The sequence below is a fragment of the Puma concolor genome, chromosome B3, assembly GCF_028749965.1.
Source record: "Puma concolor isolate L17-30 chromosome B3, mPumCon1.1.hap2, whole genome shotgun sequence".
Classification (NCBI taxonomy): Eukaryota; Metazoa; Chordata; class Mammalia; order Carnivora; family Felidae; genus Puma; species Puma concolor.
The window spans coordinates 34,936,302-34,948,723 of NC_141672.1; the positions used below are offsets into that span (position 1 = coordinate 34,936,302).

At 45.3% G+C, this 12,422-nt stretch overlaps 1 protein-coding gene and 1 long non-coding RNA gene across 3 annotated transcripts in view; both read right to left on the bottom strand.

The window, feature by feature from the left end:
* The window catches only part of ARG2 (arginase 2), a 32,809-nt gene extending 21,381 nt beyond the window's left edge, over positions 1–11,428 (bottom strand). The window contains exons 1-2 of one of the 2 annotated variants that reach the window (XM_086709456.1): positions 11,196–11,428; positions 10,233–10,305 (exon numbers count right to left, since the gene is read on the bottom strand). In XM_086709456.1, the coding sequence (XP_086565582.1) occupies positions 10,233–10,305; positions 11,196–11,306 (184 nt within the window). In that variant the 5' untranslated portion in view covers positions 11,307–11,428. The remainder of the gene's footprint in view (positions 1–10,232; positions 10,306–11,195) is intronic. The other variant, XM_086709455.1, reaches the window with a different exon arrangement.
* On the bottom strand, positions 1,220–2,920 carry LOC147579881 (uncharacterized). The gene is made up of 2 exons (XR_015252261.1): positions 1,629–2,920; positions 1,220–1,390 (listed from the first exon to the last, which is right to left on the bottom strand). It is a non-coding gene; the product is annotated as an uncharacterized LOC147579881 (long non-coding RNA).
* Positions 11,429–12,422: the final 994 nt, after the last annotated feature.

The following is a 12,422-nucleotide window of genomic DNA, read 5'->3' on the forward strand; positions in this document are numbered from 1 at the left end:
AGAACTGTAAAGGAGTCCATGCCTTAGTTGGAAAGATAGGGCCATGAGGATTATGGGTAAAGACTTGAAGTATCTGTCATGGGAAATGAGAGAAGGAATACACTAGGAACACACAGGACTTTAAGAAATAGGAGACCACCCACTTATGATGGTGCCATGGAGTTTCTTTGGCTACCGCAAGAGCTAAGAAGGCAGCTGACTGCACCAATCCAGCCATCAGGTCATATACAGCAAGAAATGAGATTCTCAACTACTTCTGCTGACTGTAGGGCCTTGGGAAAGTTTCTCGAAGTCTTCAGGACATACTTTACTTTTTTTGTTTGTTCATTCTCAGCTTTTATTTATAGAGCAAAACAGTGTGCTAAGAAGCCAAAAAAATTCAAGCACGTAGCATTTTTATGTCTTAAGAGAAGCTACAACCTTGTTCTTAAAAAATAAGTTAGAGGGGCGCCTGGGTGGCGCAGTCGGTTAAGCGTCCGACTTCAGCCAGGTCACGATCTCGCGGTCCGTGAGTTCGAGCCCCGCGTCGGGCTCTGGGCTGATGGCTCAGAGCCTGGAGCCTGTTTCCGATTCTGTGTCTCCCTCTCTCTCTGCCCCTCCCCCGTTCATGCTCTGTCTCTCTCTGTCCCAAAAATAAATAAACGTTGAAAAAAAAATTAAAAAAAAAAAAGTTAGAATAGAATATGAATTAAGGTTTCCTTTAAATTGTGGTAAAATACACATAAAAATATCCATTTTGGGGGGTGGCTCCATAGGTTAGGCGTCTGACTCTTGGTTTTGGCTCAGGTCATCATCTCACAGTTCGTGGGTTTGAGCTGCATCAGGCTTTGTGCTGACAATGTGGAGCTTGCTTGGAATTCTCTCTCTCCCTCTCTCTTTGCCCCCCCCCCACTCTGTCTCTCTCTCTCAAATACATAAAAACTTTAAAACTCTATTTTAAAAATAACCATAATTTTTTTTTTAATGTTTTATTTATTTTTGAGAGAGAGAGAGACAGAGACAGAGTAAAAGCCAGGTAGGGGCAGAGAGGGAGACACAGAATCTGAAGCAGGCTCCAGGCTCCGAGCTGTCAGCACAGAGCCCGATGCGGGACTCAAACCCCCAAACCACGAGATCTGACCTGAGCCAAAGTCAGACGCTTAACTGACTGAGCCACACAGGTGCCCCTAAAAATAACCATTTAAAAAAAATTTTTTTTAATGCTCACTTATTTTTGAGAGAGACAAACAGAACTCAAGCAGGGGAGGGGCAGAAAGAGGAGACACAGAATATGAAACAGGCTCCAGGCTCTGAGCTGTCAGCACAGAGCCTGACACAGGGCTCAAACTCACAAACCATGAGATCATGACCTGAAGTCAGACACTTAACCAACTAAGCCACGCAGGCGCCCCTAAAAACCATTTTTTTTTTAATTTTTTTTTCAACGTTTTTATTTATTTTTGGGACAGAGAGAGACAGAGCATGAACGGGGGAGGGGCAGAGAGAGAGGGAGACACAGAATCGGAAATAGGCTCCAGGCTCCGAGCCATCAGCCCAGAGCCTGACGCAGGGCTCGAACTCACGGACCGTGAGATCGTGACCTGGCTGAAGCCGGACGCTTAACCGACTGTGCCACCCAGGCGCCCCACCTAAAAACCATTTTTAAGTGGTATTAAGTACATTCATATTTTTATATAACCGTTTTAACTACCATCCACCTCTAGGATTCTTTTCATCTTGCAAAACTGAAATTCTGTACCCATTAAACAATATTTCTTCATTCTCCCTTTCCCCAGTCGCTGGCAACCACCATTCTGTTTTCTGTCTCTATGAATTTGATTTCTCTAGGTACCTCATAAGTGGAATCATACAGCATTTGTCTTTTTGTGACTTCTTTCACTTAGCATAATGTTCTCAAGTTTCACCCATGTTACAACATATGTCAGAATTTCCTTCCTTTTTTAAGGCTAATATTCCGTTGTATGAATACCTTTTTGTTATTGTGTATAATGCTATGAACATGGGTCTATAAATAGCTCTTAAAGACCTTGCTTTCAATTCTTTGGGGTATATGCCTGAAGTGAAATTGCTGGGTCACATGTTAACTTTATTTTTAATTTTCCAAGGAACCACTATATTGTGTTTGACAGCAGCTAAGTTATTTTACATTCCCACCAACAGTGCACAAGGGTTTCTAATATCTCCACATCCTCACCAATGCTTGTTAGTTTCTGGGTTTTTTGATGCTGGCCATTCTAACAGGTATCATTTGTTCTTAACAAATTAAGAATGACACTATAGCAAGAGCGTAGCACAATGTCTAGAACATGACAAATGGATCAAACAACTTTGAAATAAAACGTGTAAGTTAAATTCTTTGCTGCCTTTATAAGACTGGTTATAAGGATATTTGCCAAATCCCAATGTCTTTAAGAGATTTGCCTTTATTCACGTACACCAGTGATATATGCTCTTGCCACAGCATATTGCTAAGCAAATTACTAATTACACAACAGCTTCATCACCCTCCAGAAAGAAACCAGTGCCCACTGCCAGCCACTCCCCATTGCCTTCTCTCCACTAGTCCCTGAACTAGTCTACTTTCTGTCTCTATGGATTTGCCTATTCTGGACAATTCATATAAATGGAATCATGCAATGTGGCCTTTGTGCCTGCTTTCTTTTACTTAGTATAATGCTTTCAACATTTACCCATACTGTAGCATGAATTAGCAATTCATTCCTTTTTATGGTTCAATAATACTCCATTGTATGGATATAGATTTCTTAAAACAATGCAGATTAGGGGCGCCTGGATGGCTCAGTCCGTTGAGCGTCCGACTTCGGCTCAGGTAATGATCTCACGGTTCGTGAGTTTGAGCCCCACGTCAGGCTCTGTGCTGACAGCTCGGAGCCTGGAGCCTGTTTCAGATTCTGTGTCTCCCTCTTTCTCTTACCCTCCCCCATTCATGCTCTGTCTCTCTCTGTCTCAAAAATAAATTAACGTTAAAAAATAAAATAAAATAAAAAACAATGCAGATCTACCATAAAAATCCATATTTCTGGCTTTTCTTGAAAAATTGGAGAGAAGCATAGAAAGCCCTCCCCCCCTTCCCATGCAGCAATCACTGGCTAGAGCTCAGTAGTGGCTTTTGTTCCCTGAACATTCCAGACACCTTTCGGTCTCTGAGTCTTACTGTTTCATCTGCCTGAAATGCTTCCAGATATGCACCTCGTTCCTTTCTTCACCTGCCAAAGGTCTGCTCACATGACTCCCTCTGAGTGAGGCCTCTCCATCTACATATGCAATGTTTACTTAGTATTCCCCACTCCTTGCTTCATTTATTCCACAGTACCCATTACCATCTGACATACTGTAGATTTTACTTATGTCTGTTTCCAACCACTCTTCATTAGAATGAGCTCTAAGATAACAAGGATTTGTTCTGTTCACTATTATATTCCCAGTATCTAAGCCTTAGCAGTACTCAAATTTTTTGAATATAAAAGTTAGTGAATGGGGGCGCCTGGGTGGCGCAGTCGGTTAAGCGTCCGACTTCAGCCAGGTCACGATCTCGCGGTCTGTGAGTTCGAGCCCCGCGTTGGGCTCTGGGCTGATGGCTCAGAGCCTGGAGCCTGTTTCTGATTCTGTGTCTCCCTCCCTCTCTCTCTGCCCCTCCCCCGTTCATGCTCTGTCTCTCTCTGTCCCAAAAAAATAAATAAACGTTAAAAGTTAGTGAATGAACTTGTTAGTTTGTAGGGACTAAAAGCTGTTGTTGTTGTTTTTTTTAATGTTTACTTATTTTTGAGACAGAGGGCAACATAGCACGAGTGGGGGGAGGGGCAGAGAGAGAGGGAGACACAGAATCTGAAACCCGCTGCAGGCTCTGAGCTGTCAGCACAGAGCCCAATGCAGGGCTCGAACCCATGAACCTTGAGATCATGACCTGAGCCAAAGTCGGACGCTTAACCGACTAAGCCACCCAGGCGCCCCTAAAAGCTGTTCTTGAGAAATAAACCTGAGAGGTGCCTGGCTGGCTCATTCAGCTAAGCATCCAACTTTGGCTCAGGTCATGATCTCACAGTTTGTGGGTTTGAGCCCCACAGAGCTGCATCAGGCTTTCCACTGTCAGCAGAAGCCTGCTTCAGATCATCTGTCTCCCTCACTCTCTGCCCCTCCCCCACTCAAACGTGCTCTCTCTCAAAAATAAACATTAAAAAAATTAAAAAAAAAAATTTTTTTTTAACGTTTATTTATTTTTGAGACAGAGAGAGACAGAGCATGAACGGGGGAGGGGCAGAGAGAGAGGGAGACAGAATCGGAAGCAGGCTCCAGGCTCTGAGCCATCAGCCCAGAGCCCGACGCGGGGCTCGAACTCACGGACCGCGAGATGGTGACCCGGGCTGAAGTCGGACGCTTAACCGACTGAGCCACCCGGGCGCCCCTAAAAAAAATTTTTTTTAAAGAAACCTGAAAGTGATGTTTGAAAAGCTTTGATGCATACTCTATATTACTCACATTTTAAGTTCGAGTTTTAGCAAATGTGTACAATCTTGTAACCCTCTTTAGATATATACTTAAGATCTAGAATATTAAAAATGATTTGTAGGGGTGCCTGGGTGGCTCAGTCGGTTAAGCGTCCGACTTCAGCTCAGGTCATGATCTCACCGTTTGCGAGTTCAAGCCCTGTGTTGGGCTCTGTGTTGACAGCTCAGAGCCTGGAGCCTGCTTCAGATTCTGTGTCTCCCTCTCCCTCGCCTCATCCCTCCCACCCCCTACTTGTGCTCTCTCTCTCTCTCAAAAAAAAATAAATAAAATGTAAAAAATAAATTGTTTAAAAATAATTTTTAAGTCACAGTAACACATTACTATAGTCAGGCATGCCTGGAACTTGGAAATATCTTTAAAACTTGAGGCTCTTTTCCCAAGTCACATTAAGGAACATGATGGTTCAGAAATCAAAGCACCAAGAGAACAGGGAGTTGCTAAAATCCAAAAAGATAAAGATACAGTCCTAAATTAACTTACGGCCAAAGAAACTGTAACCTAATGAGTTATATTAACTTACAAAAAGACTGTGTCAAGTACTAGGGAAAAAGCAACCAAAAGAACAAGAATTTATCATCAAGGGCCTAGAAAGAGGGAGGATTTTGAATATTGCAGTCCACGTGGCAATTTTTTCCTAACTAGAATATGTAAACTAGGTTATCAATCAGGATCTCTAAGCTGCAAGCAACAGAAACCTATTCTGGCTAATTACAGCAGAAAAGCAATTTATTCAATTTGGGCAACTCCCAGAGTCTTTAAGAGGGCCAATATCTGCTTTAAAGGCCATATTACCAGGAATAAAGCCTCCAAAAGTCATACTGCTGGATGGTCCAGGAAAGAGCCTATTGCTACGGTCACCTCCACTACTGGGAAGACGAACCACACGCAGCTGGCATGGCTGACCCCACCAAGACTGGACAGAAGCCACTGCTAGCATTGCTACCACCCCTGCCCATCACAAAATTAACTCTTTGCTGCCCTTTCTTCTTGAATCTCAAGTCAAAGTTTAAGATGGGTGCTTATGTTGGTGGAGCCTAGGTCAAGTGCCCACAACTCTAGCTACAATGAAAATAAGGCAGAATGTGGGTGGAGAGAAGGCTGAGGTAGATTAGGGTCAAATTATGCGGAAGCTGTCCTTTTGGTTGACACGTGAAACACATAGCACTAGGGGCTGAAGCACAGATACCAAAATGTAAAACTATTAAATGAGAGTGTATTAGAAAACTGTATCTAGTACAAGCCTGAGATTTCACCGTTTATTATAGGGTCAGGCTACATTTTAAACATATGAGGATTTAAGTCCAATTTAAAGAAAAACACCAAAATGAAAAATATGGCAAATTAGCAAAGATAGTATATGAATGACAAGACTGAGAAGCATGGATGCATGTAAAACTAAGCCAAGGAGAAACAGTCTTAGCTCACTCTGGTGGCAGCAAAGAATGTGAACCAAGGAAGGCAAGAATGGGACAAAAGATATCATTGGAAAGTTATAGTCAGGTGTCAGGAGGACACAAGTACAGCAGTACCATTATGCTGAAGGACTTTAATCATTTAGGAGGAAAAAAAAACAAACAAGACTTTGTGATCAACATGTAAAGCACAAAACGGAAGAAGCAAAAGATTGTGATGGTCTTAGAGTTGGACTTGAGTAAACTGGATAACGAGTGATAGCGTGAAACAGACAGTGGAAAGACAGCAGGAGAAGTGGATTTGAGGGAGAAGATAATGAATTTTGTTTTAAACAAGTTGAGTTTGAGACACCTGTGAGAGGGCGGGGAGGCTTAGAACAAAATTGGAGGAACACTGGAGTCAATATTTGAGGGTTGGGAAGGAGGGGAGGATCCCACAGAGGAGTCCAGGAGTCAATGGAGAGAAGAGACTCAAAAGGGAATAGTGTCTGCTAACAGAGTATTTCCAGAATACAGTGGTCAGTTGCACAGTAGAGAGGTCCAGCAAAATAAAGGCTGACAAATCCGTGGGCTTGCTCAAGGTAGTTTCAGTGGAACAGCAGGGTGGAAGCCAGGCTCAAGTAGCAGTATTATACAACTAGACCCATGAATGCGGATTTTCTCTACCAACCACTGAAAGCAAATACACGCCCCTGAACTCACATACCAATCTGTACCAAATGAACAGCTCTCATACTTCAGATCTTCACGTGAAGCAGCTACCTCGGGCCCTCTCTCGTTCTTCCTGAAGCAGACCAGATTCTTGGGTCTCGACCAAAGAGATTTCTGTTCTATCTGATAGAGCACCAAATGGAACAGGAAGAACAAAGGTCTCTAGCCTAGTTGAGGGTAATCAGAGTAGCTCCCACATGGCTTCCTGAATAAACTCCGGGACTCTTGGCTTGGTCACAGTGGCAGTTAATTTAGATGGTTGTTTCAGTGGCTGGAACCTCCTTTCAGTACCACAGCTGAGTCAAATTACCTAATTACAATGATAAAGGCCGAAAACTGTTCATCTCAGTTTACAGCTATCTTCCCCCCACAGAACACTCCTTTAACCTCTGAAGAAAGAAGGGGCAAATTACCATGGCTGTCAGAGCTAACCAGAATCAGGAGCAGAGGTACCGCATCTGAGCCTTGCCAGAGCAATTGCCTCTTCATCTCTCTCAGGCTCTCCTTATATACTAAAATAAGTGGTTACCTGACAGAGGAACCATTATTGGTGTCCTTACCAAATCCAGGAAAAGGGAAAACCAAAAGCAGACACTAAGTCAAATACATTCATTTAAGAAAACAGGAAGTTTGACCAATGCTATGACAACACCAGCAGCCTGTGACAGCAGACTTGAAAGCAAGGAACAAAGGGATTTGTGAATGTTACCTTTCCATGAGTCTTCTGTCCCCTCAAATTTGACCCATGCTGCTTCTTCGAAAGTACTACTTTAGTACTGTTTCACAATATAGCTGGAAACTTCTCATGGTACCTTTCTCCAACATATTTTTGGAGATTAGCCAAAACCACATGATGGAAATCTGCTGAGTGCCACAATCATATTAATATGCAATGAGATTCTATTTTGGGCTGCTGTTGATACTGGCCTTCCAGTCTGCTACAGGGTAAGGATATAAATTGTAAAACTGAAAATATCTGAAAAAATTAAAGGGAAGACCAAATAAACCAAAGCTTCACCATCACTGTAGGTTGAGCGTTTACAGAGGAGTTATTTGAGGGAGTAGTACTTGAGGGAGAATGGCCTTTCCCAGGTTGGAGTGGGAAAATTCCATGAGCTAGGACAGGAAAGGTCTACAAAGCATGAGTAAGGGAAGTTGCTATAAATGTGCCCTTCCCCCGTCAATCAGCAGCCTCAGCTGAATATTATAAATGTGTCCTGTGTCAGAGGCTGAAATGGATTCATCAGTCTCTTAAGGTAGAACTGAGCACTGAGCAGGCAATTCGAGCAAGGCCGGGCCCAGTTCATCAGATGGGCTGCAGAGGTTTATCCAGTATTAAAAACCAGCGATCACCAGAAATTGTTGTCTTTAGTGTAAAACGATGCCTTTAAAAAGGGTTTTGGGGCACCTGGGTAGCTCAGTCATTTGAGCGTCTGACTCTTGATTTCGGCTCAGGTCACAATCCCAGGGTCCCAGGATACAGCCCCACACACATCAGGCTCTGTGCTGACAGCATGGAGCCTGCCTGGCATTCTCTCACTCTCCCTCTCTCTGTCCCTCTCCCACTCACTCTCTCTCTCTCTCAAAATAAATAAACTTAAAAAGGGATTTAAAGGGACAGTATCCTCATTTATAAACAGGAATAGAAACTTCTTTATGACATTAAAACTAAATCTCAATTTATCTTTAATCTTCACTGATGAACCTGGAGAGTTATTAAAATGATCAAGAAAGAGGGGCACCTGAGTGGCTCAGTTGGTTGAGCATCTGACTCTTGGTTTCAGCTCAGGTCACGATCTCACGATCTCAGGTCATGAGTTCAAGCCCCATGTCAGGCTCTGTGCTGACAGAATGGAGTCTGCTTGGGATTCTCCCTCCCTCCCTCTCTCTCTGCCCCTTCCTGGAGGGCACGCATATATGCTCACTAGCACTTTCTCTCATTCTCTCAAAATAAATAAACTTTTTAAAAAAAATCGGGGCGCCTGGGTGGCTCAGTCGGTTAAGCATCCGACTTCGGCTCAGGTCATGATCTCGCGGTCCGTGAGTTCGAGCCCCGCGTCAGGCTCTGTGCTGACAGCTCAGAGCCTGGAACCTGTTTCAGACTCAGTGTCTCCCTCTCTCTCTGCCCCTCCCCCATTCATGCTCTGTCTCTCCCTGTCTCAAAAATAAATAAATGTTAAAAAAATGATTAAGAGACCCTATTGAAGGAACTTTAATTATTTAACAGAGAAGAGTTTTGAGTATTCAACCAAAGACTCCATATCTAGACGTAGCCAGAGGTATATGAAGTACACCTCAACTCAAGGTGATTTTGGTGACTTCATTATTCCTCTGTTTTAGGAGATGATCCACCCTAATGAACTCAATGATCAGCAGAGGAGATTTCAAAGCAAGAGTAGGGAAAGGAGTTGTAGTTCACCTAGATTCCACATGATTATCTTCAGGACCTACAGCTCCCTGTTGCCATGCGTTTTGCATTTACAGCTTCAGAAAAGATCTGTGAATGGTCCTAATGTGAATGGAGGAAATGACCTTAAAAAGCAGCTAGAAACGTCCAGGTAAAATAAAAGAACGTTCCTCCCATTCAAGTTGGAATTTGGTGCCTTCTTACCAAAAGAAGTGTTCTCTTACTATATAAATAGCATTTATCTGTGGGTCAGCTTCAATAAGTTTAGAGTACTATCCTAATCACACAACTGCAACTTTACTGCGGATTACCTGGGCACTTGTGAAAATGCACATGTCTGGATCCCACCAGAGCCAATAAACCAGACTATTCCATGGAGGAGCCTAGGACCCTGTATTTTTTTTTTTTAATTTTTTTTTCAACGTTTATTTATTTTTGGGACAGAGAGAGACAGAGCATGAACGGGGGAGGGGCAGAGAGAGAGGGAGACACAGAATCGGAAACAGGCTCCAGGCTCTGAGCCATCAGCCCAGAGCCCGACGCGGGGCTCGAACTCACGGACCGCGAGATCGTGACCTGGCTGAAGTCGGACGCTTAACCGACTGCGCCACCCAGGCGCCCCAGGACCCTGTATTTTTAACAAGTAACCCAATCTGTTTCTCTCTCACTCAAAAATAAAAACAAACAACAAAACAAGTAACCCAAGTGATTTTCATAATCAGGGAAAAGTTTGAGAAATACTGATCTAAGGCTCTGCTTACAGTAATATAAGGCTATTCATCCTGGGGAGGAAACAAATGACATGGAGAAAGGAAACTGGCTAGACTGATGAATCAGAAGCGCCTCATGACAGAGTTAAGAGAACTAAAATTTGAGGGGGAAAAGCTGAGCGGTTAAAGCTGGAGCAAGCATTCTTAGCACTGCTCGGTAGCCACTAAGCTTGCTCCAGGTCCTGCGTCACTCCACCTCCTTGTCTTCCACACACAGTTACTCTCTTTATTGCAACAAGACTGCCTGAAGACTCCCGGATAGATCTTGAACTGCAGATGGAATCCAAGGGAGGATGAGAGATGCTTCCCCAGTACACAGCGGATACTGGGCAGTCCCTGGATATAAGGGGAGACTGAACTGGTCCGTTACCGGCCATCACAGACATCTCAAATCCAGCTACTTACCTAAACTGGAGAGTCTTTTCATCAAGCCAGCTTCTCGGACGGCAGCAGGACCACGTTCCACTCCTTTTCTTTTCTGTCACACAAATTACACATTTAGATCTGAGGTTAGAGGATTGGAAATAAGACCACTTTATTTCACAAAAATACAGAAATTTGCTAATTCTATACTTAGTTCCCAACAGATCCCTCTGAAAACCTGTGACAGCATTAGCCCTTCATTTTATTTTCACCTGAGGACTGCTCATTTCAAACACTTGCAGGGAAGGAGGGGAAAACAACTATTACTGGAATCCCATCAACCTTCCAAACCCCAGACTGTGGGAAGAACAAGCAGAGGCCAAGACAGGGTAAGGGGCTGAGCCAGGCCAGGATCCGGCGGCCGGGGGGTGTGTGAGTGTGGCTGGCAAAGGCCTGAGCCCGGACTTCTAGAGCGGTGAGCTCTCCACGACCGCAGGTTTCCTTCATTGATCAAAACAGCCCCTCCCGGCCTCCCGCCGCTAGAGCCGGCAGCGCCAATTTCCCCGCCAGTGAACGCTTTCTGAGAATAGACCCTGAAGCCTTAAATCCTCGGTCGCTCTCTTCAACCTCTTCTCCCTCGATTTTCCACCGGGTATTCTGGCCGGTTTCTCCCCCTCCAGCCCCTCCATGAAATCCTGTCCCTCCTCCCCTCCCCCCCAACACCCCAAGCGGGTCCCATCACTTTCTCGCTTCTCCAGGGGAGGCCGCAGAAACCCGCCAGCCCGCGGCCCCCCTCCCGCAGCGCAAACAGGATGCCCTCCATCTCCTTCCTCCCTCCCCATCTTCTACCAGGGAAAACCCCACGTGCTCTCCCAGTGCCCAATAGCGGGAACCCACCACCTCGTGCCCCTCCGTCTCTCCCCATCTTCTCCTCGCCTCCCCGTCCCTCACCCCACCCCGGCTTTCTCCAGGTTCTGCCCCACGGTGCCAGGTCCCAGTTCTCACCTGTCCCTGTGAGAACGGGGCTCCGATCACAGCCACCGAGTGAACCGACTTCTTCAGGACGGAATGCACTCGCGTCCGGAGGAGACGCGAGAGGCTGCTTCTCAGGGACATGACCGGCAGCGCGGGACACAGATGACCTAGAAGCTACTTCGTGCGGCTAGCCGTTTTAAGTGAGCGCAGCCGCCAGGCGCCGGGCTTACCTACCCGGGCGCCAGTTGCACCGCCCCGCCCCGTGACGTTACCACCGCCCGGCCACGCCCCCACGCCCCCTACCAGCCCCCCTCACACCTTCCCACCGACCCCGCCCACTGTTCCTCAGGGCCTAGACACGCCTTTGATGACGTCATCCAGCCCTGGCTGGGACTTTCCCTCCAGGGACGAGCCCCTACAGCTGACGCTATGAGGCTTGCGTCGGTGTCTGGCCAATAAGAGCGCGGTCACGGGCAGGTGTGTTCCTTGGCGGGAAGCGACCAGCACCCTCGAAGTTGGCGAACTTGCTAAACACAGGAACCAATTCGAAAGCTCGCAGATCGGGACTCTCTTCACACAAATGCGTGCCGCGCAGATGTCAACTCTAGGGAAGGGCTGCCTGGTCTGGGTCTGGCTGGGCTGGTCTGAACCCACTTGAGTGCTCTGCCAAAACGAAGCTACCATCCATCTCCTCTGTTCCATCTCAACTCTGGGTCCAAAAAACAAACTTACCCATCTTTGGGCGTTGAAGGTTAGGAAATCAAATATAGACTGGAGCTCTCTGGGTCAGGCATGTTAATAACCAACTAAGGGACTATTGGTTAATAACCAATAAGGGACTATTTTAAAGACGAGAATACAACATCAGATCACTTTCCCAAAGTCACATAGCTTGTAAGTGCCAGAGCTGTGTGACTCCAGATTCTAAGTTCTTAACCGTGGCATTAGGGCTTGCCGAAATTTGCACGTTAGTCCTACCAAAATACATTTTTACACAAACAACAGAAAATTATCTCACCTGGTATCAACTTACATGCTGCTTTCCAAAATATTTAAGAAGTCTCCATGGCAACATCATAACTCCAAGGAGCTTTAGTATTATAAGGCAGTTTATTTTTAGAAGATACATTTTATACCTGTCTCCCCCTGCTGGTTTAACAAAGACATGTCTGAAGCTTTAGCAAAATAAGCAGGATATAACCGTAAGGTAATAGTTCTGAAAGTGTGGTCGCTGGGCTGGCAGCATCAACCTTCGCA